Raw genomic sequence first — 25,772 nt, forward strand, 5'->3', positions numbered from 1 at the left:
TCAAAGATTGTAATGTTATTGCTTAGCGTACTGATGCTTGTTCTTTGCTCTGTTAGCACCTATATCGAAATATAGTCTCACTCATTCACTCAAACACTAGCTGGCTACCTCTGCCAAGAGGACCTTTATTCAAATGTATACATTGCTTCTTAACTATGTTAAGAAAGCAGCTTCTAAATGACAGCAACTGATTTCATTGCTGAATGTCTCCATGAAGAACCCCAAAATGCAGAGTTTATTTTGAAGAAACTGCTAAAGAAGATTCACGGCAGTTGCCACTACAAAATAAAAAAAATCCTTCCAGTAGCACCATAGAGACCAACTAAGTTTGTCATTGGTATGAGCTTTTGTGTGCATGCACACTTCTTCAGATACCACTGTGTGTCAGAAGAGAAGCTTAATATGAATCTGCATACCCTCTCAAGGTACAATACTTCTGAGCTCTGTTTCCAATGAAAAAGTGCACACAAATTAGGATTTGGAATCAATTAAGAAAATTAGGATCACAGTAGAACAGCAGCTTGTCAAATTACTCAAAAAATATTCTGACATCTGAACAAGTTTTAAATAATTCTTTGCTGTGAAAATTGGGGAAAAAAATGACTAACAAGCTATAAGTTGCATAGCATTTAAACTGAATCATGAACTCATGTCAACATATACAAGTCCCAATATTCCTTTCACAAGACACCTTTCCCCACAAACTATATTCCCTCTGTGTGTATTCAGAACCAACCGCTCACTAGACACCTTTTTCCTATGCAGCAATCTGAATAACTGTAAGCACTGCAATCCATTTTTAATGTCACTGATGATCTTGTAGTGTTCTGCCCCTTTAAGTGATTTGCATAAGTTTTAAAACTACGCAAGGACAAAATGCACATTTATTAACAACTATTTTAAAAAGGCAATTTACAGGCAAAATTCTTTAAAGTGCAACACAACAGAACATGTCTGCAACATTCAGATTGCTCAAATCTCCACAAAAGGAGGAATTCATTATGTAGGGGAAACAATTAGTGTCCACAGTCACCTGAAAACAATTTTCTGACCAGGTATCAAGACAGATTGTCCTTGTTGCCAAGTGCCACATGTGAGACACTCACAATTACCAAAATAATTGAAATCCCCTCTTCCTTTTAGTATCCTGTAGTGTCCATATCTCACACCAGACATCAACCCTGTTACAGAAGGGCACTAATGTAACCCTTTGCTTTTTTAAACGTATTTCAACCATGGTTGGGGAACCCCTTTATATACATGTAGACTGATAAGTATGGGAAGTGCGGTTGCTTCAAAAGAAGGACAAAAAAACAACAAATATCAAGATACCAAGGAGGACATAGTGCCCAGTCTAAAGCCAGCATTTTCCTGGATTTGGCCGTAATTGTTTTTGAAAGGTGCCACTCCATTTGGCACTGACCAAACTTGCTTTCAGGTTTTGCCATCCAATTGCTTTCCAATCTCTTGTGTTCCTGAGATAAGCGTATTAAAAGGATACGTCCCATCTAAAGCTGCCATGAGGATAAACGATTTATGCTTCCAGTTTCCCAGTCTGTACGTCAAACATGCTTAAAGCTACTGTATCAGTCCTCTCCAAGGCGCCACTTCTGGGACTCTTCCTGACGCACGTCGGGCCTGATTTGGTTTCTCATGCCGCCCAACACATTTGACGTCGCCTCCGTTGCCACTATGAGAGGTTTCACCACAGTTGGCGGGATCTGGCGGAGGACACCTCCCACCGCTCCGGTGACTCCTCTGTTCTCATGTTCTCGAGCAGCAGTTTCATAGATGGTATGTGCCGTATCTGTAATCCCCTTAAGAGAGTCCCAGACACACAAAACAGAGTGTTAAGAACTGCACCATCTCCCTTTAGTGAAGTAAACTGCTGGGGGGTGGGGGCGGTGGGTTGGGTCATCAGTCTTTGTAAGCCCCAGAATCCCTCTCAATTGCATCCCATTATTCACTGCAATGAAACAGGGAAGCCCCTCCCGCACAGCAGCAAAATGGTGAATCCAATTCTTGCAGAGCTGCACTGGCTAAATAAGCTTGTTGCCCACGTGAGTCGCCTAAGCTCCAGAATCTGGTTTCAAAGCGAGTGGGTACAACCCGTAGTGAAATGCAGTGTGTGGCCTGCTGGGCCGCACATTGGGCAGAGGAAAAAAAAATGTCAAGCATGGATTTAAATCTGTTCCTAGTCATTGGAAAGAAACCAACGATACAGCAATCAGAGCCAGCAGTGGTTAGGGGTTTCAGCATGTCACAAAGGGTAGCTGAAATGCCACACTGCACAGACACCAAGCAACCGCAACCCTCTCTTGGGTGTCCACCTGAGAAACCAACTTGGAGAAAATACCACTCCCCTAAGGAGAAATAAAACTATTGTGCAGAAAAATGAAGGATATACAGCCTCATTAAAGCCAAAGCAATATCCTAAAAAGGGCGCTCAATACGCATTCCAAAGGCATCTCTCCCTGCCTCTGTGAATGCAATGCAGATGGCCAGAAGGCAATGGTAACGCTCCTTACCTCTTTTACAACGCTGTATGCTTTGGCCACACCTTCACGAAGGTCCACAGGCTGATGAGCCAGGCGGTAGCGAGAAAGTCGTTTGATCTTCTTTGTCTCAATTAAACTAGGTCCGGGGGAAACCATGTCATAAGCTGTTTCTGCAGCTGCCTAAGTATCAGTTTCAATAAATAAATCAAAAACGCATTCTCTTACCACGTGTGGTGAGCCAGTAAAAACCTAGATATGTCCATAATATCCAATTATCTGTACATTGTGATAAGCCTCCTAGCTTTTTAAAACACAAGCCGATGCTGAATATTAAGAATGCATTCTCCTCTCCCAGGGCTCCATGTAATCTATCTATCCACTCCTGCCGGTTCCCAACATACACTAGGGCATGGTCCAAAAAAGAGCAAATTATGGCATTCCAAGGGGACCAATTAGAGCACACCTTCATTTTCTCCCAACTAAGTTAATTATTGACATTCACTTCTGTGGGGATATAATATTTCTTGGGGCTATTACTGTGGTGTGGATAAAATCAGTCTTTCATCTCCAACCCTACGCTACCTGGGCTCTGCTGACATGATTCCCACGGGGAGCTGCAATACGCAGCCCCACAGTCTCCTTACAGTATATAACCGCTCCTCTCTCACACAACGCCTGCTGCATCTACAGATATTTTGCCAGCAATGAATAGACATGACTTCAAAAAGAAAAAACCCAGAGTGTTCAGATTTCAGCATTCATGCCTAACTCTTTAAAATGCTATTCCAAATACCAAGCTATAGAAACATCACAGGCCACACCTTCCCTTCTCCTCATTAAGGATGAAAAAAGAGAGATCTCAGTTGGCTATGTAATTGTAGGCTTTAGCTGACTTCTGAGAGAGCCAGTGTGGTGTAGTGGTTAAGAGCAGTAGACTTGTAATCTGGGGAAGCGGGTTCGCATATCCACTCCTCCACATGCAGCTGCTGGGTAACCTTGGGCTAGTCACACTTCTTTGAAGTGTCTCAGCCCCACTCACCTCACAGAGTGTTTGTTGTGGGGGAGGAAGGGAAAGGAGATTGTTAGCCACTTTGAGACTCCTTCGGGTAGTGATAAAGCGGGATATCAAATCCAAACTCTTCTTCTTCTTCTGAAACCATTTCCCAAAATCTTGTTTGCTTCATATAAGATTAGGCCTCCTCTGCCTATCCCCATCGATAAAGGGAAAACATACCTGTATGGTCTGAACCATTCTGTTTGTCAGTTCCAATGCTGCCATTGCAGTAGATGTACCAAAAGAAGCTGCACCTCTCTGAAAGCCTCTTACAATGCGACCGTCTTTTCGGTATTGTTCTATTGGTAACCACACCAAGTCTTTTAGACCCTGCACTGTAATTAAAGACAGCATGCCATGGATAATCGCTCAAGAAAAATATTCATTCATATGAATGCATGCGCGTAGAATAAAAAAACTGAGAGGCTTAAAAATGCTGCAGGAACTTACCTAATTGAACTAATGAATGCATTGGCCCGACTCCTCCTAGAATACCTGGTAGCTGGTTTTTCTTGATGTCGTTAATCCATTCTGAGATGGCGTAAGAAAAAAGTTTATCCACACCTAGCAACCTGTGTGTGTACAAAAGTAACATTTTGTTACCTAAAGAATGATAGGAAGGTATGATGGAGAGACTACATCACTTATTGCTATTAAGATCTGAATTACTTTGGCCAGTTACCAACCAAACAGTTCTGCTAGAGCAAGCACCGTTGGCTGCACTATGGAACTTCCTTCCCTCTCCATGTGTACCTCTAAATATGTTTTGGGGTTCTCCCAACACTCTGGGGCAATTTAGGGGGCACACAGGGGTTTCATAGAGACAGGAGAGGGAGGGAAAGTTCAGCTATGCAGCCCAAAGTGGAATTGTTCTGTTTGTCTTTCCTTCACAGCGAACACAGGGCAGGAGTCACCTCACCAGCCCCATCAACAGAAGTCCTGCACAAGGACCTCTACCCTCTTGGTTTCCTCCCCCTGTGCACCCCCCCCCAATTGTCTTAGTGGGGTCAAGAGGACCCACAGGGGGGGAGAGATGGAGAATAGTTCTGTATGGCAAGTTGCAATGCTTGTACAGATGGAACCACTGGAAGAGTGCAACACTAAATTCCACCCACAATTACAAAGCTCAGTGTTGGTTTTCATGGAATGGACAGCCTAACACAGAAACCCCATTAGAACAACTGGAGAAACTTACCCATGTCTATAGCAAAGCCTCTTCAGTTTCAATTCTGAGCAGTTTAACTGAGCAAGCCCAATCAGAATCCCAGCTAATGTACCCTGAAAGTTAAAAGGGTCAAGGGGTTCATAAGCAACAATTAAACACCACAGTATTCTTGACTGCTTTCCATTATTTCTTTACTAAATTAACTGTATTTATAAGTGGCCTCCCAAAATAAAAGTCCCTGGGTGCTGTATAGAAAATAAAGGAAATGCTAGTTTAAGAATTCACAATAACCTTTAGAACAGAGGTCGGCAACCTAAGGCCCATGGTCGGTTCCGTGGATCGGTGTGGGGTTTGTTTCTCGCGGTGTGGGCACTATTCCCCCCCCAACATCCCCCCCACAGCAGCGGAACCTCCTGGTGCAGCAAATCGCCGGCCATTTGCCTGCTAAGGTTTGAGGCCCTGGCCAATGGGCAACTGGCGGCTGCGCGTGGCTGATAGGAGGAAGGGAGCTGGGCTGAGCTGGCCGAGCGCATTTCCAGCAGCCCCTCGTCGGAGCAAGCTGTTTGTTGCCGCTGCTTGTGCCACCACCCGTGCTGCCGCTCTGCCAAGCGTTGCTCCTGTGCCTGCCCTTGCGAGCAGCAGAGGCTGTCAGCGGTGGAACGAGCAGCCCAAAAGCAGACCTTTTGGGCTGCTCGTTCCTCCTCCGCCTTTGCCACCGCCAGCCTCTGCCTCTCGGCAGCACCCTAGGTAGGCAGGGGGACTGGAGGGGCTGGGGAAGAGGGGGGAGAGAGAGAAGCCCCCTCTGCCATTTGCACACACACACACACTCCGGCCCACCAGGAGGTTTGTGGTGCGGTGAACCAGTCCACCCCCAAAAAGCTTTAGAAAGTCAATTGGTGCAAAAGTCAAACACAAAATATAATAAAAACGGAATAAAATACAACCAAAAGCATAGAAGCTGGCATCACCATCAAGTTACAGGAGGTTAGAAGCCACCAACCACAACAGGGACTAAAGTACAGGTACAAGATCTTAAATAGCCTGGGAGAACAAAGGCAGTCTAGGCCTAGCACTGAAAGGACAGCATTAGCTTTCCTAGAGTAAGTATTCCACAGCCATCACTATGAGGGGCCATCAATGAAATTATGTCTGTTTTGTGGTTAGGTATGTAAGTTTTTTGGGACCCAGGTGGCGCTGTGGTTAAACCACTGAGCCTAGGGCTTGCTGATCAGAAGGTCGGCGGTTCGAATCCCTGTGACGGGGTGAGCTCCCGTTGCTTGGTCCCAGCTCCTGCCAACCTAGCAGTTCGAAAGCACGTCAAAATGCAAGTAGATAAATAGGAACTGCTACAGCGGGAAGGTAAACGGCGTTTCCATGTGCTGCTCTGGTTTGCCAGAAGCGGCTTTGTCATGCTGGCCACATGACCTGGAAGCTGTACGCCGGCTCCCTCGGCCAATAATGCAAGATGAGCGCACAACCCCAGTCGGTCACGACTGGACCTAATGGTCAGGGGTCCCTTTACCTTTACCTTTATTTAAGTTTTACCAAAATGTCTTTCACTTCTACTTACTGCAGAATGCCACCTGAAAGTTGATGGCATATTGAGTTCTGGCTGCATTAATAAAAGTTGGAGGTCCCCTCACCTGCAAGTTGCCTGCAGTGAACAAGAATCTCCTCCGGGTGACAAAGCAGAAAGTTGGTGATTTTTTCTTTTAAACCACAAATGACCCTCAAAATGTATGTGTGGGCAAATGGACTGGTAAGAATCTTTGCAGGCTACCAGCTTTTCTGGACTTACTTACAAGACCATAAGTTTAGCAATCTTTTGATTTATTTGAAGATTTTGCGTATAAATTTTTCATCTTTCCAAATTAAAGAAAGAACTATTGAATATGACACTCCAAAAGGCTAATTTTATCAACAAGTCAACAAACCTGATCCATAGAAACATGCTTGCCGTGGTAATCAAGACGTATTGGAACTTCTGATGTAAATCGAAATTCTCTAAAAGGAAAAATATGTGATAACATGCTACACAGAAACAAAAACACAGCTGGAAGATTAGGATCAACAGATAAAACCTAAGATGGTAAAAAGTAAAACTAACATCCCATATATATGGGATATTTAGCAAATATCGGTGGAGGGTTAGTGATATATATATATATATATATATATATATATATATATCACTAACCCTCCACCGATATTTGCTAAATCCCCAACTTTCTAGGGGATTTTAAAGTTGCCAGACCTACTTAATCTTAATCTTGCTCATACTTCTATTCTTTTTGATAATGTTTATATTCAGAAAAGTCACTTTTAGGAAAATTAAAGTGCAGTTACATTTTGGAAGTCGAACGGACTTCCGGAATGGATTCTGTTCGACTTCCAAGGTACAACTGTACTACATGCAAGCAAGGCTTGGTCCTGTGAAGGAAACTTGTATTTCCTACTATCTTTTTAGTTTAACATCAGATGAAAACAGTCACATAATATACACTGTGGGGGAAGTATGAATATGATGGGCTTAAACATCAGATAGGCAATCTTTTTACCCTTAGGATTTACTTTCCAGTGGATGGGACCAGACTCAGTAGTGAGTGTGGCTAAGGCTGAAATCCCCCGCACCACTTTTTACGTTAATGAGTGTTTTTTTAATACACACATCCTTCCCAACCTTACACAGAAGGCACAAAGACAAACAACTGCCCCCTTACATGCAGGTGCATTTACACACACACACCCAGTCTTCCCATTTCTCTCTTTTTCACCCACAAACACACACTAACCACTCACTATCAATGCAGTCAAGATCAGGGATGCTATTAACAGTGCAAGGACCGTGATCTTTACCCCACTGCCCATGGAGAGCCTTACATATGCAGGAGGTTCCTGCATATGCATATACATGGATATATGCTTTGCTACACATATAGGGTTCTGGACTTGGGCTACAGATGGAATAAGTCCACTGATTATAAAATATATGCTTCTGGACTGTAGATATTACCAAAGGAGTCAAATAAGAGATGACTGTAATTCCTCTAGAGCATCTCATGGATCTAAGGTGGTGGTAGGGGAGGAATCTGTGGACCTCCAGATGCTGCTCAACTACAGCTCCCATCATTCTTGCCCATTGGTCATGCATGCTGTGGTTGATGGGAGCCAGAGTCCAACAACACCTGATGATCACCTGTGATCTATGTCTCAAGGTACCTGAAAAAGATTGGCTGGTCACTGAATGATGCCTCTTCGTGTGCAAAGTTATGGTCATCCCCATTGAGCATATCCACAGAATCGACACTTCCGTTCTGGCTCGCTCGCTTGTGTAAGGAGAAAGAAATGACTGGACTTGGCTCTTTGAAGCTGCTGTGGTGCCTGGGCAAGGTACATGTCACATCTGCACCAGGAGACTTCTTAACTGCAAACAGATAAATAAATGAATGCTGAAAACTAAGGCTGCCAATGAAAGAGTTATTTGCTTGTAGCTCTGCTGTCCATGTATATGTTTCTATGAATTCATTACCAAAAATAAAATAAAAGACAAATTATTTACCCTCAGGATCTGGAGTCATTAGGACTTCTACTTCTGTAGACAGGCTAGTGAAAAAATCCTTCAAGAAAAACAGGGCATCCTGAAACATAAAAGTAGCATATAAATCACAAACAAGTGAAAGCGCCTTATATACCAGGGGTGGATAAACTGTGGCTCTCCAGATGTTACTGAAATACAACTCCCACTTCCTTTGGGTGATTGGCTATGCTGCCTAAGACTGATGAGAGTTGTAGTTCAGCAACAGTGGGATAGAAACATCTTGACCATCCCTGTTAGACACTTCCTTGAATTAAACAGAAGGAAGGGATAAGAGAAAGTGCTTTCGCATTTTTATATACATCACACCTGCCTATAATAAGCCAATCTTCTGCCATGATAAAAAAGGGGAATGCAGAGAAAAGGAATGGATTACTCTGACCCAAAATGTTTACTACAGATTATAAGAACAAGTGATTAAGGAATCATTACAATGCATAAATTATTATTATAATACACACACACACACACACACACACACACACACACACACACACAGTAGCTTGCTAAACTAACCTGGTCAATGTTGAGACGAAGTGGCATCAATGACACTCGCAAACAACACTCCTGGGGCGATCTGCCCGACTCTGGACGAACATGTAAAGCTTTGACCGTCAACTGAAGTAACAAGCGAAGAGAGAAAGAAAAGCTGAATAAAAATGAACGTATATTTGTGAATTGCTCTGAGAGCATGTATAAAAGATAAAGAATCTTTACAGCAGAATCATCATTACTGATATGTTTATTACTGGGTGTTTTGAACTTGTGTCAAAATTGCTGTCACTCAAATTCAATGCAACATGCAGTAAAAGCTGCAGCCATTGTGTATGTGAATTTCTATGGACTGTTATTCAAGTCCAAGTGGAGGTCAGACACAACTTTAGTGGAACACATACTTCTACGCTGTATGTGGATGCCACATCTATTCTCAGCCCCATCACTTCCACATTTAGCAAGTTGTTACACAGCCTTACCATATTAGAATGTGCCTTCCTAGGCATCTCCTTACTGCAATAGGGGTAGAGAAATTTATTCATCTGCGATGTAGCCAAGCGGTCTCTGATCTCAAGATCTTGAACCACAAACACTTGACGAGACACGGGTTGCTCCAGCAGGTTGACCTCACACTCTGCTTCCCCAGATGGATATACCTCATGCTGGAATTTGACCTTATAACCAGGAAAGGGAAAAGGCAAGAACTCTATTAAGACCCCCTGTAGCATTTGCAATGCTTCTTGATACAGAGTTGTCACTTACAAGTTCAGGTGGCTTCAGTGGCAAGGAGTGCCTGTTTACAGCTGTGGCCCATACACCAGCTATGGCCATTCCACTCTCTGCCCTTTCTAAGTTCAAAAGGTCCAAGTATATACTGCTATGGCTCACAAAAAGGTCCTCAGATTTTAGAGCCTGAGGAAAAGGCCACATTGTATTTTTGTAGTGCTTCATATCCTATGCATGCCAAACAAATGGGCAAATATGGTCCGCATGAGTTGTCGAGAACTTCCCAGCAATAAAGAACAACTGTAGCCATTTCAGTTATTCTTACCTTACTTAACTGTATTTCCATCAAGAAATCTGGGTTCCTTCCTCTTCCACCACAGACTGTGTTGCGCCCATGCCTTGTTGGTGTGTGAGAAGGAGAGCTCTGAGGACTACTGGAATAGGAGAAAGGGTATTATTTTTCATTTAAACTTTAAGTTTGGCTTGCAACAACTATTTCAGGGCTCAACTGGCCATCTCAACTGTATTACAGTCGTACTTTGGAGGTCAAACAGAATCCGTTCTGGAAGCTCCTGCAGCCAATCGGAAGCTGCGGAAGCCCCGTGGGAAGAAGCTTCCAAAAGAAAATCTTCTGGTTTTTGATCGCTTGGGAGCCAGAAGGCATTTGGGAGCCGAGGTATGACTGTATTATTATAACTTTTATTCTCAGTGTATTCTCAACACTACGCTGACATTTTATAAGGCAAACAGTTTTATAAATGTTTCTATAAAAAGTAAACAAACTGAAGAGTAAAAAAAAAGGGGGGGGAATCAACTAGCTGCCACTGTTAACCAGACTGCATTTTCCTCTTCAAAAGAACTTGACGGACAAGCATTCTATAAGTATTAGGAAAATGTAATGTGGCTTTTAAAAAACCCTTTTCAGAACAGACTCACTGAAAGTACATTGCCTGCTTTTACCACCTTAGTTTTGACCAACAATGCCAGCCAGGGAATGCCAGCCAGCAAGAAAAAAACACTTCCACTCGCTCAGATGGATCTCCGGGGGAAACTGAATGAGATATGTCCTTACACAGATAAATAATAGCCATTTTATGTATTACAATTATTAATATCCTGCTTTTAGGATACAAGATCTCCTAAGACAGCATATAAGAAATAGTAAACCATGTTGGGGGCGGGGGAGAGAATAAAAGCTGCAATAAACAGTATCATTTTTAAAAAATATATCTAGTTGCTCGCAGAACACCCTGTCTGAAGGTAGAGGAGGGGAAAGTCTAGCTGGAACTAAGCTAGAGCATTTTTCTCCCCTTAATGCACTAGCCCAGCGAGTTTTATGTTCTGAAGACAAATGCATCCTTTTCCTACATAAAGGAAGTTAAGAAGTGGAATGCAGAGGAAAGCAATGGACTATTCTGAGGGAGAGTAAATGAGAAAGGGCAAAACAACCCCTCACCAGGACACAGGGTTCAGTTTTATGTTTTGAAGACAAATGCATCTTTTCCCTATTGTATGAAGTTAATAAACTAATACCAGAAGTACTTACATGTAACTCTTAGCTGGAGATGTAGGGGGTACATTTCCAAAGTCCTTTCCCCCATAAAGGTGCCAAATGAGTGAGATTTCTTTCACAACGTAGCGCACCAATGGGATAGGAAATCTCAATGGACCTTTGTTTGTGTCTGCCTTTTTTACCGGCAGACTGAAATGGTTCTCTTTTATCAGGATCGCATCGTCAACCATAGTTTTCACTACTGGCTCTTCTACTTTATCCTAAAAGGTTACAGGATATTAAGTGCATGCACATTAAATGCTATTTTTTTTAAAAAAAATCATCCATTTGTTGTTGTTTTTCTGTGGCAAAACTATAAATATTGCTTGGTTCCGAGTTGTTACGTTTACTGGACGTTTGTAAATAGGCACTTGCCTGTAGCCAGTGACAAGAAAGAACGGCCTTCAAAACGACCAATTCTGCTAATCAGAAGGTAGCTGGAGACTAACATAGGTAAAATTTGGTGGCTAGCATTTTCTATTGATTTAGCTTGACTCTGCTTTAATCAAACAGAAGGGCTCCTTTCCTTTGCCCAAATATAACTTCTAATTCTAACATTAAAAATACTGAAAAAGGCACTTCTAATGCATATATAATACATAGCAGCAGACTTCATGCTATATTTTGCACAAAATAGCAACTACCCATTTCTCTCCACAGCATGCTGGAGTTATTGCCCAATTTCAGCAACTGCCTTTAAGGTCATTTAGCAATTGCGTTATCAACCTGCTCTGCATAGATCTGTCATGTCACATTCCAAAAGGATGACCCAGTGAGAAGCTCTCCAGATCCAACACAGATTGTCATCATGCAACAGCTGTTAACCAAATCAGTTAACCTATGAGTTTTTAATGGTATTTTTCCCCCCTCACATTTGATTATTTCTTATTAATATTAGGTTTTTCTTACAGAGACAACAGCTTTCGGTGCAAAAAGAATACAGAAGTCATCGTTTTCGGAAGGCACGTCTCCTATTGCTTCATTAATCAGATGGGGAGTGAATGAAGCATAGGTAGGACTTGGCTCCTGAGAGAGGTTCCCACTTTCATCAGGAAACAGGAAGAGATCTGAGCAGGTTGGTGCTGGCGTTTGTGTCTTTTCATCCAAAATGCCTGGGAGAAGAGAAACAAGACACTTCTATCAAGATTAAGCAGGTGAAGTATGAGCAGAAGGCATTTAACACAGGGTTGCCAGTTTTTAAACAGTGAAAATCAGGACAGAAAAAGTTTTGCCCAAAGTTGTTCAGCTTTTTTTTTGCAAATCCGCAAAAACTGTTTTTGAGCTACTTTTAGGAAAAATACCAGTAGGCGAAAACAGCACTGCTGACAGATTTTCATGGACATATTTCTGATTTCCACCCAGACACTGCTAGAGATAGCAGTATTCTGGATATGTCTGGGAAATTCCAGATGTATGGCAACTCTAATTTAACAGGATTCATTTGAAATACTGTATTTAAACGGCATCTCTTTAAAAACAGAAGAAACCTGGAAAGATCTACCATTAGCTTGTGGCTTAGAGGGGGAAGTAAAATGCTGGGTTTCAATCTCTTCCATAGCATCACTCATTAAATCCCGTAAAATCTGTTGGTCAGCTTCTGCCAGGATTGGACCTTGGGATGATGGCCGGCTAGAGGCATCTGCCTAGAAGATAATAAATACACCAATCTAAACTTATAAAGGAAATACAGTACAGTTCTTGATAAATATCTGTATCTATGCTGCATGCTAGCTTAGTTTGTTACAAGAGTGTTGTTTCTCAACTTTGCAAAAGTGATCTAGATCAGGGATGGTGAACCTTTTAGAGACCGTGTGCCCAAACTGCAACCCAAAACCCACTTATTTATCACAAAGTGCCAACACGGCAATTTAACCTGTATATCTCTGTATATCTCTATTTTTTCCTGTGTGTTTCACATTTCTACTTTATGATTGCTGTTGTAATAAATAATCCTTCATAAAAGTTTTTGCATTACATTTTTCATTAAATTATCTTTCCATTGATATATAATTTTATGATATAATTCAGTGCTCTCCCCCCCCAAAATGTTTAGGGGTACTCTCATTTTGACTCAAGAAAATCACCACTGGGAGGGAAATAAATAACAGTTCAAATTGGGAAAAATAAATACAGTGGTACCTCGGTTTTTGAACAGCTTAGTTCTCGAACTACTTGGAACCTGAACATTTCAAACCGAGTGTTCTCGTTTTGGAACTTTTTTGGGAAGCTGAATGTGCCCTGTTCTGAGTATAACTTCCGTTTTGAGTGCCACACTTCCATTTTTCTAGTGAGGGAAGGCGGGCCAGGCGGCAAGCGAGCAAGCACCTGCCACCCTCCAGCGCTGGGTCCCTCTGCCGCCACCACAACAGCAACCACCCCCTCCTCCAGCTCTGGCAGCCCCGGCGCTGAGTGAGGGAAGGCTGGGCCAGAGCGGCAAGCGAGCAGGCAAGGGATGTCACCATCACGCCCCACCCCCCCCACCCACCTCCTGCTTGCAGGCAAGCAGGAGTGGGATTGGGCTGCTCCGCTAGGCAGTGTTGCTGCTTGCTTGGGAACAGGAGCTGGATCGGGGCTGCTCAGCTGGGGAGGTGCAGGCTCCATGACACTTTCCACTGAGGGGTTCGCGGCTGCACTCCCCTCAAGGTAGAAGTTTAAAGGAGCCTTCACCTCCACATCAGATCCCCTGCAACCCCGTGAAGGCAGCCAGGCTGAATAGCTGTTGGGGTTTGGGAAGGTGGAGACAGCCCGGAAGCTGCATCTGTGAGCCCCTGCACCACCTGAAGGCAGCTAGGCACTCCTCAGCTGAGCTGCCCAATCCCGTCCCTACTTGCGTGCAAACAGCAGTGGAGGTGGGGATCTCTCAATGTTAAGCCTCTAGTCCACTTCTGAAAGATCCCGCGAGCCCTCCTTTCCTCCCCCCAGCACGGAAGCTACGGCCCTACTGGGACGATGGCGCACGTGCCCACAGAGAGGGCTCACACGTGCCATAGGTTCACCACCACGGATCTAGACAGTAAAAATGTTGATTCAATGCTCTGGTCCAGAGGTTAGCTATTAATAATTAACCCTTGTAGTAGCCAGTGCTCTCTGTTGAAGGCACCAACCCCTCCACTTGGGAACCAATGTTAGGTTATTTCGTTCCAAGCTAAACAAATTAACTGAAATTGTGATTGCTACCCCTATATGACAGATTTCAGAATATTTTCAAAGCCACTGCTGGCTACGAATACGAATTTGGTGAGGGCATAATGACATCTGAAAGCCAGCCCAGTCCATGCAAGGTAAGACATAGCCTATTGTGAATTAGTAGGGATAATAACCTTTCCCCCCCAAAAAGCTCTGTGTAATTAAGTTTTCACAACTGTGGACAAAGCTAAGCCATAAAAAGTTATGGTGACTGGAAACAGGAGTGAGAGAGAGAGTGAGAGAGAGAGAGAGAGATGCCTTTTCATACCTTAACATTTTGCTTGGTTGCTCCACAAGTATTCTCCATCTTTGCAGGCGGGTTCAGATCACCGTAACTTGCAATATACTGGATAAGATTCATTAACGCAGCACAGGAATCTGAGCACGTTCTAATGTGGATCACATCACTGGAACAATGGAGTTCAAAACGTGGCTTACTCTAAACAGACAATAATTCAAAATCATGTCTGACACCAGCAGAAGATGCACTTTTCTTAAGTCAGTCCTGAATGTACGACCAAGGAACCAGACATGTGTTTAGAAAATGACCCAGTATGTTTAAGAGCCAAAGTCAATTTCAATCATGACATTCCCCCCCCACAACAAGTATCTCAAGTCCAAAGCGTTATTATACTATTCCTTAAAAAAAACACCACACACACAAAATCCAAAACTTAAACCACACATAATTTAGCTTTTATATTTTAACTCAATTCCTTACTCTCTCTCCATCAGATCCAGGTTTCATTGCCTTTATAGTCAGTTCTAAGAGTCCCATGTCCATAACTCGAACATAATCTGAAGAAAACAAAATAATTATCTGTTATCCTGAATTGCTGCTTATGCCACATATTTAAGACCTCAAATGCCCTGATGTTGATGGATTGTTTTACGACTGAAACTCAAGCCCTTTCCAAACTACATAAAACGATCAGACAGCACCCCCCCCCCCTCCAGGGCTATGATAGTAACTGCTTTTATTTGTCTTATGAATGGGAATGATTTTAGAATGACTATTTTAGTGGCCAATTTTGTCTTGAGCTTCCATGGACAACTTTACAGTTGTTTAGTAATAAATCCAGAATTCATTAATATACTGGGATGCAGGCTGGCTATTTGATTCTAATATGTTGACCATAACTAAACAAGAATCACATGCATGGGAAATTCAGAATGACAAAGCTTCTTCCCTCCATCATGCTACATCAGACAATCATGTCCAGCTCAACTAACAGTTGCTTAACGTAAAAGCACCTTTTAATATCCTTACTAGTTACTTAGAATTGTATGAATCCCTTTAAAAGCTGAAATGCACTTACCTCTTTGGAGATTCACTGTAACATTACACTTGTCAGACAGATGCAAAGCAGCCTCATCCAAGATTATTCTATAACAAAAAGGTGTTTTTTTTAAGGAATTGCATTTTCCAACAATTTTGTAAGTGTTGAAAGAAATCTAAGTTAAATGTAAAAGGTAAAGGGGCCCCTGACCATCAGCGGTCCCTATTTATCTACTTGCACTTTGGTGTGCTTTCGAACTGCTAGGTGGGCAGGAGCTGGGACCGAGCAACGGGAGCTCACCCCGTTGCAGGGATTCGAACCGCCAACCTTCTGATAGCAAGCCCTAGACTCTGTGGTTTAACGCACAGCGCCACCTGGGTCCCTAAGTTAAATGTGGGATTTGTTAAAGTTCTTAACAAACTTTACCTGAGAGTAGAAGATGATTTATCCAGTGCCACACTACTTGAAATGCTAAATGTTTCAACGGTAAGAAGTGATCTAGTTGGCAAAAACAGAGGCCTACACAAAAATAAAAAAATAAAAAATTATTCGAAAACATATTTGAAAAGCAAGTAGTTCAGAACTTCAAGTGACCATAAATAAACTTGACAAACTGAACATTAAACAACTGGTTCAGGACAATTGACTTAATAGGGTGATTCAAACACTTTATTTGTTTAGCTTACCTATAATTGAGGGCACAACTCCAGAGATGGACGTGAAAAGTTGTAACAGAAGCTGGAGGATTATATCCCAACACAGGCTCATCAGAAATGTTCAAAAAATACAAAATCTACAATTACAAAAGTGTAAAGATAGGCCCACTGTATTCTAATCAAGTAAGATAACATTAGCTGTCACTGAAAGATTTTGCAGAATACATAAAAAGGAGAAGAGATGGATAATATATTTATTGTAAAGGTATATTTTACTCAGAAGGAGAGGAGTTCCTAGTTATACAGGACTAAGTCACACAAAGCAAGCTTTCAGAAACTCCAATACTCAGTAGGCATCTTTCTCCTTGTTAGAACATAGCCCCATCCCCCAAGAGAAATATCTCCCTATACATATAGCACAGAAAATTTAGCAAATTAACATACCTGTTCATGCCAGCTTAAACCTGAAGGAAGTACTCTGTGCTGAAGAGCGGCTCCTCTTAGTCCAACAGCAACTAAAAACTCCTACAAAAACAAGTTCATCCAAAGTATTCATGTAAATACTTTCAGGGTATATACAGATCTATAGATATGTAGATATGAATTTCTAAATACAAACCTTTGTATTGGTCTCCAACTTATTTGATTGTATCTTAACTGCAACGGACAACATACTTAAGGAGTCCACTCCCACACCATCTGAGGAAGCCTTACTGAGACCTTCTTCTTCCGAAAAGTAAATAGTAGGCTCTAACCAATGGGGTGGCGTTGCACTTGGCAGCCTTACTTCAGATGGACAGACAACTCCATCCACCACACCTGCAGAAAGACGGCTTTGTGGTTAGATGGTCCTTCAAAGGCATTTTGAATTGAGGTATTAAAAAAATCCACATATTTTACTCTAAAGCTTGGTAACATCTGGCTGATGTTCTAAACACCCAAACTTTGTTAAGTAAAATTGCAGGGAAGATTTCTAAAAGCTTGTCAATCATCAGCAATTGGTTTTGTTATGTATACTGACAAACAGAAATACTATACTTATTTCAAAAATAGAACAATGCATTTAGGAGTAGTTCTCTTCTAGGAAAGGAGGTCTTCAGAAATTCTGCAGTAATACCTGCAGACATCCAACACAACTTTCTTACTGTATGAAGAGATGGCTTCACAACCATAGGTGTACTGTACTTAGAAAAAACTTTCTATATGTCAGTTCTGAATTGGTTGTTATTAGCAATTCACCCTCCTGTGTTTCACATAAGCACCATGACTAGCTCTGTACCATGAATACATTTCTTTCCATGTTTAGGGAAACTTTTAACGTTTGATGGATTTCTGTATTTTAATATTTCATTGGAAGCCGCCCAGAGTGGCTGGGGAAACCCAGCCAGATGGGTGGGGTATAAATAATATATTATTAGTATTACTATTATTAGTATTAGTATTATTAATATTATTTGCTTATGGAATGCAGTTGTGGTGGATAAATTGGACTGCAGTAATAATTCCCAATTTGGATTCATATATTTGTACTGGGGGGGGGGACTGAAAGGCAAGTGCTGTAGAATATTAAATCAAATCAATTCAAAATTATTTGAGAAACATATATTGGAAGGAGGAGTTGCTCCTCACTGATCTTCAAATTGTAAAGCCCACAAACCCTAGCTGTCAAGGTTTTGTATAACTTGCTAGATGACAATCCCTCATTTTCTCCTTTACTTAACCCCTCACCTTTTTACAGTTTGGAACACAAACATTATTTCTACACTGACATTTCATACCTTGATGATATAAGCTGAGGCTACTAGAATGGAGACAGATGTAATGCTGGTCTTCAAAGCCTTCATACTTTGTCACACAGAACAGCGAACCACTACTGAACTCAAACCAAAACTCTCCATGTTTGTCTTCACATACACTGCCATCGTCCTGCTGGAGAAAGAATCAGAGTATTATAGGTTGTCTGAAAAGATTCCTCTGCTTAGTCCACACTTTATCTGAAGCAATCCCATCCTTTAAAACAAAAACCAACATCATCCCTAACATACTATGAACAATCAACGTGTTACCATAGTGGTTTATGCAGTATAGTCAAAATAACAACTCTAGCCAAGCTATTATGGGTTCTTTCACCCTAGAAGTCATACCTTGACATCAGTGAATATTGACACTAATCCATGGTTAATGTTCAAAAGAACTGACAGAAAGCTCTGTGTGTTCCTGTTCTGGGATTCAGTTTTTTTCTTTCTCCGGGAACAGTAGTTTGGATCAACGGTGGAAAAATATTGGAGTGTTTCCTCCTCAGACCCACTATCATCATCTATAAAAGGCAAAGCAAAAAACAAGTGAATCTTTAACCATGCACAATAAACAGCTTATCATAGAAATCCAAACTACATTTTTTTAAAAAAAAAATAAGTTTAAAAATAAGCAGATTTTAAATTTTCCCTCAGGAACAGCAAGTAACCCCGTTATGTATAGTTTCTCCCTCTTATCAATTCAGTAGATTCAGCTGCATTAGAGATACACTTGGACTTTTATATGCTTAAACATAATAATCTGGTAAGATGTGTATAGTATATTACCATAGTGAATAGTAGATTTGAACTGACTGTCTTTACTGAATGTGTTGATCAGCTGGCTGGCCACTGAAAGTCCAACACCATAAGAAATATTTTCAAATGTTTCTACAGGAGATGGAGCTGTGGGTTCCCACAATAATAAATCATTACTGATCCTAGAAAGGGGGGGAAATACAGAAATATATTAATCTGAACCTGGAAGAACTTGAACAAAGGCAGGTCTGTGATCTGGAAAAATGAACTGATAATGGGTTTATTTTATTTAACGAAATGTAAATAACACTTAATTACAGTAAAACACCTAAGTGGTTTACAAGCAATATTAAAATTACCTATGCAAAGCTGAAAACAAATACAGTGGGACCTCGACTTATGAATTTAATCCGTTCCAAATGCACACTCGTAGGTCGAAAACTTTTCGTTCGGATGGGCTTTTCGTTCGGATGTCGAAAAAATCGTAAGCGCGCAGCCACTTTTTCCGCTTGCAACTCGAAAACTTTGATGTCGAGTAGCTCGTAAGTCGAGGTCCCACTGTACAGTGGTACCTCGTGTTGCGTAACCTTCAGGTTACGGAATCTTCAGATTACGGCTGTGGCAACCCCAGAAGTGTACACCTCCGGGTTTCGCCGCTCACGCATGCGCAGAAGTGCTCTGCGCGCCGCGTGCACAGAAGCACTCTATCACACCGCACGTGTGCGCAGAAGCAGTGCCTCTAGTTATGGATTTTTTAGGGTGTGCACGGCACCCTGAAACGAATTAAATCTGTAACCAAAGGTACCACTGTACTTAAAAACATTTAAGAATTAAAAGTAACAGGAAAAGATTGAAGCACGTCAACTACTATGTATCTGGATGGGCTTGCCTAAGCAAAAATGTCTTAAGCAGGCACTAAAAAGACTACATTGAAAGCACTTGCCTGATGTCAACAGGCTGGGCACACCAGAATACAGTCAAACCTCGGTTCTTGAACATTTTTGAACATTTTGGCTCCCGAATGCCAAAAACCCTGAAGTAAACGCTCTGGTTTTCAAATGTTTTTTGGAACCCGAATGCCCAACATGGCTTCCGCTTGAGTGCAAGAAGCTCTTGCAACCAATCGGAAGCCGCGCCTCGGTTGTCGAAGGTTTCGGAAGTCGAACGGTCTTCCAGAACAGATTGCATTTGACAACCGAGGTTTGACTGTATGGATTTATTACAACTATGGAACAGGTATTATGTGGAACCTGAAAAGGGGCTAGGAAAGGTGATCCTAGCCCAAAGCAGGAAAAGGAAGGGTGGCATTAGCTGTAGGGTGAAAGTGATGGAAAGAGCTTTCCCCTGCCTTCTGCTCAAAAAAGGCCTCCTCTGAATCCAAATCATGGGTCATGGGTACTTACCGATTATATAGCTTTTCATAAAAGGTCTTGTTTGGGAATGTTAAATACACATTTGGTAACATGAGCTCCAGTACATAATGAGAATTGCTGATTGCTTTATCCTGAAACTCAGTCATCTCCAATGCGTCTCCTGGCATCACCATCTAGAAAAAAACCCCATCATTTCAGGTATAATCTGTGGCTATTATTAGCCGTCCTCAAACATGTATCAGTGCAATGTACAAAATGCAATGACAGAGCAGCTAAAAACAACACGAGAAATAACAACAGAATAAATAACAGCATATTACTTCATATTGTTTTTAGATGCTCATGTAAGTCACACAGGCTTGCCTTGGGGAAATGGTTTGCAGTGATTTGTTGAGACCATGCTAACTAACCAAACAGCGTAAGTTGAGCAATTTAGGATGGCTAATTATTTGTTGAAACTGAATACAGTAACTGGATGCAAAAAACGCCATATGGATAAGCCCTTTGTGCTTACTTCTTCGTTCTCAAACATGACTCGACGAGAGGAAAAGGGAGATGGCTTTGGTCTTCTAAGGTCACACACATCCTTCAGGGAGTGAGATCCTCCTTCTTCCTCTTCTTGAAAATGACCATCAACCTCCTCTTCATCCTCAGGAGCTATCCTTTCCAGAATGGAGTGCACAGCCAGTGGGTTTATTTTAAGTACAATCCTAATAATCAGATAAGAGGAGGAAACTGTGACTAATTCCAGAAATAGTTACATGTTTTGTGGCAATGAAAAGGTTCTCATAAAAGTTTCTACAGCTATTTTCGACACACACAAAATCTATTTCCATGTTAATACTGTACACCATTCCAACATCAAGACTACTTAATTACCAGACCAACACAACCTAGATTTGATTTAACTCTGCTCTAAACAGTTACAGTTTTTTCAGCAGCAGCACATCATAAGCGGTTAGGATTTACACAGAGAACAAATAGTATTTTGTTTTACCGTGGCCAGTCAAAGTTGTCTGATGAGATCATCTCTCCAACTACACCACTGGAAACTTGAAAAAATTGTACAGCTGATTCCTCTTTGCCTTCTTCAAATGATGCTATGGTGAAACCGGAGAAGATTATGTTGTGCAGGCCTAGGATTAACTGTGTAGCCATTTAATTATAAAGAGATTAGCTTCTTCATTTAGCAGTGACACAAAACCAGCCTTTTTGAAACAATTTTCCCTTTTCCATCATAAAGAATGAAAAAGTAGCTCCTTGTTAGCTCTGAAAATAATTTAGGTAGTGAACTCCTCTGGCATCAAAAGAGGAGTGCAGACTACGTACTATGATTACTCAAGACCAAATATCTCTAACTATCGTGTAACAGTTGTGTCTCAAATGCCAAAGATTTATTGGGCTTTGTCTAAAATTGCAAAAAAAAGTAACAAGCAAATTTCCCTATAATCTCATATGCTATATATATGAAAACTGTCTTCCTTTCCATTCTCTCTGAAGAAAGTCTGTATATTCCTATAATAATAGAAACTGGAACAATAAATAAGTATCATCTTACTAATACGTCCCTCTTATTTCCCAGGAACAACGTAGCTACAACCAGGATTTTGGGTGGGTAGGTGCAACAGTACTCAGTGGTGCTGAGTACCAGCACCCCTGTTTTTTGCTTCCCATGCCAGCCATTTTGTGCTGGCCTCCACCACAATTTTTTAAAAACTTTTGTATGGCACCTCAAATGAAAAGCACTGGCTACAACCATCCATTGCAACCAATAGAGATCCCTTCACTTACCAGTTAGCTCTTTAAAAGTGAGCTCTAATTTAACTTGCTCTGGAGTTGGTCCTCCTGTAAACTCAGTTTTGAGTTCCATATCTGCAAATTCTAAATGAAGAATTTCTTTCTGAAGTGATTTCTTGAACCAAGGTCCTCGTTCTGGGTCTGACCGCAGGTCAGGAATTGGGAAGCGAACAGAGAGCTTCAAAGCTGGTGCAGTCACTTGTAACGACACTTTGCAATTTGCAGGAGTACGAGAATCGTCCAGAAAAACTTCAGCAAATGCCTTGTGCTGAAACCATCGCAAAATAAGGGGAGGGCAAAGAAATCTTTTTAAAACAATTCTTAATTTCACAAGGTTTTGGATCCCCTCCCAACCTTCTAAAGAAGCTTTTATGGGGTTCAAGCACAGCAGTCAAAAGCAGCTATGTCCACAGCAAACATGTACAATTTAGTCGAAATTATAGAACGTCATAGTCATTTTTAATGCTTCATTGTACATTTCAAGCATTCTTAACAGTGTTTGTTGTTTAATGTAGGAACATTGGCTAAAGTCAATTAACAAAGGTCTAAGCCAAATAGCTGTCCTACTGCAAAAAAAAAAGGTTCATCATAGATCAAATACCACTGGTATAACTTTTGTTCCATCTCGCCTCCCCAAACTTTTCAATGAAGTTCACACACTGAGTTGCAAGTAATCAATTTCTGAGTGGGACAAAACCACACACTGTACAATTATTTACTAAATTATTTACATGGAAGTGTGAACCCGACAGTTATCAGTAGAGAAAAGCTGCCACATGCCATCTTGTTGTTTGCCTTTTATCAGTGACAAAAATGTAACCAGAGTACAATTACTTTACCAGGCTAATGTGTTTGTTGTAGGAGGTGTACATGTGTGATGCCATCATCTCCACTGTGGTTAACTTCTGCGGCTGAAGCAGTGAATTTAGTCTGTCCACAATGCTGATATCTAATTCACAGAAAGCTGGACTCAACTTGATTTGTAAATCTGCTTTCTGGGGGACAGAGCTCAATCTCCCTTGGCTACCCTGTTACAAAATAAAATAAAAAATAAAATAAAATAGTCTTAGTGGCAAAATACAGAATTTTCTACAGAGCTATACACAACTTGGTATAAAGATTTCAATTGTTTTTAGTCAAAAGATAAGAGGAAATCATATTTTCTAATCTACCTGAGGCCCTCTGTTATCCGAGTGCTTGTAATGGAGCTGGAGGCAGGAGAGAGGGTGCAGCTTGTTTCCTTGTCTTTCAGAGTTAAACATTAGCAGCTATAGCAAAATAAAAGGCAGGGATGAAATGCAAGTATATTTCACAAGTACATGTAATTAAAATCCCTGCATTGCAGGGAGTTGGACTAGATGACCCTCAGGGTCCCTTCCAACTCTACAATTCTACAGAAAGCAAATACATTGATTAGGGAAGAAAACAAAATTATCTACTAGGCGGCCACCTCGTTCAATTTGTTTCTCTACCAGATGATCTGCTGTGGTCTAATCCATTAAACAGAGCTTTGTGGGGTTTTTTTTACATTTTATGAGTCGTCTAGAGAAACTTGCAGCGACGCAACAATTATATTGCCCAGATGCCATCTCTCTTTACACTACAAGCTGGATGTGTAAAGAGAGAATATGGAGCTTTGGGAAATTTAAAAGACAAAGGAGAAGTAGTCCAGCAGAACCAGGGGGTCTTCTTATCGTGCTCTGGTCAGTGATGTCAAGAGTGCCCTGGAAGGGATGGAGCAATTCTGGAGTATTGTGCACCAGGGGCATCCCTAATCCCCATCACCGGGGTCAACAAAAATGACCTTTACCTGGAGCCAACTTTTCTATATTCTAGTATCTGTAGCCTTGCACTGACAGCAGGCCCTTTGATCCAATGGAGGCTTCTGCCAGCAGAAATGGGAGGTTAACCATTTTTACTGATTCCCTCTTCACCTGCAGTGCTGTGCCACCTGCCACACTGTTCTAAATAGCCCCCCAACACTCTGGAGCAGATTTTGGGGACACACAGAGGGGGAGGGCGGAGGAAGACTCAGCAAAAATCACCTCTCTCCATTCTGTTGGCAGAAGCCTCTGCTGGAGGCAAAGAATCTTCTGTCAGCACAGGCAAGAACACTGGACACAGCCTTGGGGGTGAAAATACATGATTGGCAGCTGACAAGGGAGGGAAACTCTTGCTGAGCTACAGTGTTGATGAAACATGCACTCAGGCTATCCAACTGCTCCCTTAATACCAGAACGTGGAGTGACCCCAATTCCACAAACAGTACCTACGGCACATAGTACAAAAGCTTGCAATATGTGAGATCCTTCCCACATAACCCACATGTAGTAAGAGATATTTAATCTCCGAGCCTAATTTAAAGTGAAATTTCCAATCGAACGGCTCAGGTTATTGAAAAATTCCAGTTGTAGCACAAAGTGCCAGGTTCAACAAAGTGGTCTCACTAGTGGAAGCCCATGCAAGGATTGCCACTACTGCAAAATTGGCCCAGTGTGGAGGTGTCAGAAGGACCGCTAGAACAGCATGTGAGGGGAGGGGAGGGGAGGGGAGGGGGATTCATTCTGCCAGTCAAGATGAAATGCTTGTGCTGATGGAACATCTGGAAAAGTGTGACATTTAATTCGTCCCCAAATAAGCATTCCTATGGAACACTTGGCCACTGAACTCAGTTTACTTGAAAGCAAATTTTCATAGGACAGTACTATTGGAGCATTAAGAGTTTTTGCAATGCATTTCAATAGTTTGTGTTAAGCCATACGGATTTCTACCTCTGTATAGTGAGGTATGTCAGAATGAGAGTCCATGGAAAAGAGGCACTCCAGAAGTTCCATCTGTCCAATATATAAATCTGTACTCAAACAACGGGAAGCCGATCTCTGTCTTTGTTCATGGGACACTTTGATGTCTGTGCCTATAAACCTATGGCAAGAAACAACGGTATAAAACTGCATAAACTGAACACCTATAGTCATTCTGCATTGAAAATTATTTAAACTATCATAAAAATGCATCAGTCATTAAATTGTCAATGTCATTGAAATAAAACAAGGAGAAAGATGCAATTTTGTGATCTTTTCCCAACACATGCTAATGCTTAATTTCTTGCAAAACATACAGAGGTTAAAACTGCAAGGCAGAAGATAAATAATGAAAAGTAGTTATTCATGTAAAACCTCCCCTCACCAATGACATCCACGCCCTTCCTCCACTGTAGAAGACTTTTGAAATTAAATGCAGTGATTTCTAATACAACATTGCCCTAAACCAGCTTTCTGGCAGCTGATGCACACACAAAGGTTATTCATAAATTTCACTCAAGAGAGAAGTTCTGAGAATGCTACAGGATGCTGAACCCTCTACTAAAATCAATGGGAAACCTCACTTCTTGTAGGAGTTGTGTGCACACTGGAGGGCAAATGAATTTCTGAATCTGAGATTATTCAAGAAAGAGATCTACTCATGATTACACCGATCTATATTTTGCACGGTTCAGTGCATATCTTCTAATGCCTATATAGAAGCCTATACAGTCACACCTTGGTTCTTGAACAGAATGCATTCCAGAGCAACTCCTGGAACTGTTCGAAAACCAAGATGCCACTTCTGATTGGCTACAGGAGTGTCCTGCAGCCAATTGGAAGCCGCGGGAGCTGCGCTGGACATTCAGCTTCCAAAAATCATTTGAAAACCAGAACACTCACTTCCGGTTTTCGATCATCTGGGAGCCGAAACATACGAGTTCCAAGGTGTTCATCAGCCAAGGTATGACTGTATAGCGAAATAACAGCTGTGCTTACACAAAGCAGCAACCATCAGTTAACTCAGACATCTTGCAAAGAC

The 25,772-nt window shown here is 41.6% G+C and overlaps 1 protein-coding gene across 3 annotated transcripts in view; it reads right to left on the reverse strand.

Annotated features, from left to right (window-relative positions):
* Positions 1-212: 212 nt before the first annotated feature.
* ATG2B (autophagy related 2B) overlaps positions 213-25,772 on the reverse strand; it is a 41,019-nt gene continuing 15,459 nt past the window's right edge. For 2 of the 3 annotated variants that reach the window (XM_035106521.3, XM_035106511.3), the window contains exons 12-42: positions 24,701-24,851; positions 23,102-23,197; positions 22,769-22,957; positions 21,924-22,197; positions 21,130-21,232; positions 20,647-20,842; positions 20,163-20,305; positions 18,790-18,941; positions 18,352-18,524; positions 17,986-18,136; positions 16,827-17,026; positions 16,652-16,732; positions 16,238-16,344; positions 15,978-16,070; positions 15,591-15,658; positions 14,993-15,069; positions 14,540-14,710; positions 12,587-12,728; positions 11,995-12,197; positions 11,080-11,306; positions 9,859-9,967; positions 9,287-9,481; positions 8,829-8,930; positions 8,277-8,355; positions 7,937-8,141; positions 6,652-6,721; positions 4,748-4,830; positions 4,003-4,124; positions 3,733-3,887; positions 2,529-2,678; positions 213-1,817 (exon numbers count right to left, since the gene is read on the reverse strand). In XM_035106521.3, coding sequence (XP_034962412.3) covers positions 1,587-1,817; positions 2,529-2,678; positions 3,733-3,887; positions 4,003-4,124; positions 4,748-4,830; positions 6,652-6,721; positions 7,937-8,141; positions 8,277-8,355; positions 8,829-8,930; positions 9,287-9,481; positions 9,859-9,967; positions 11,080-11,306; positions 11,995-12,197; positions 12,587-12,728; positions 14,540-14,710; positions 14,993-15,069; positions 15,591-15,658; positions 15,978-16,070; positions 16,238-16,344; positions 16,652-16,732; positions 16,827-17,026; positions 17,986-18,136; positions 18,352-18,524; positions 18,790-18,941; positions 20,163-20,305; positions 20,647-20,842; positions 21,130-21,232; positions 21,924-22,197; positions 22,769-22,957; positions 23,102-23,197; positions 24,701-24,851 — 4,498 coding nt within the window. In that variant the 3' untranslated portion in view covers positions 213-1,586. The remainder of the gene's footprint in view (positions 1,818-2,528; positions 2,679-3,732; positions 3,888-4,002; positions 4,125-4,747; positions 4,831-6,651; positions 6,722-7,936; positions 8,142-8,276; positions 8,356-8,828; positions 8,931-9,286; positions 9,482-9,858; positions 9,968-11,079; positions 11,307-11,994; positions 12,198-12,586; positions 12,729-14,539; positions 14,711-14,992; positions 15,070-15,590; positions 15,659-15,977; positions 16,071-16,237; positions 16,345-16,651; positions 16,733-16,826; positions 17,027-17,985; positions 18,137-18,351; positions 18,525-18,789; positions 18,942-20,162; positions 20,306-20,646; positions 20,843-21,129; positions 21,233-21,923; positions 22,198-22,768; positions 22,958-23,101; positions 23,198-24,700; positions 24,852-25,772) is intronic. The other variant, XM_088673101.1, reaches the window with a different exon arrangement.

This window comes from Zootoca vivipara, chromosome 1, assembly GCF_965207765.1.
Source record: "Zootoca vivipara chromosome 1, rZooViv2.hap1.1, whole genome shotgun sequence".
Lineage (NCBI taxonomy): Eukaryota > Metazoa > Chordata > Lepidosauria > Squamata > Lacertidae > Zootoca > Zootoca vivipara.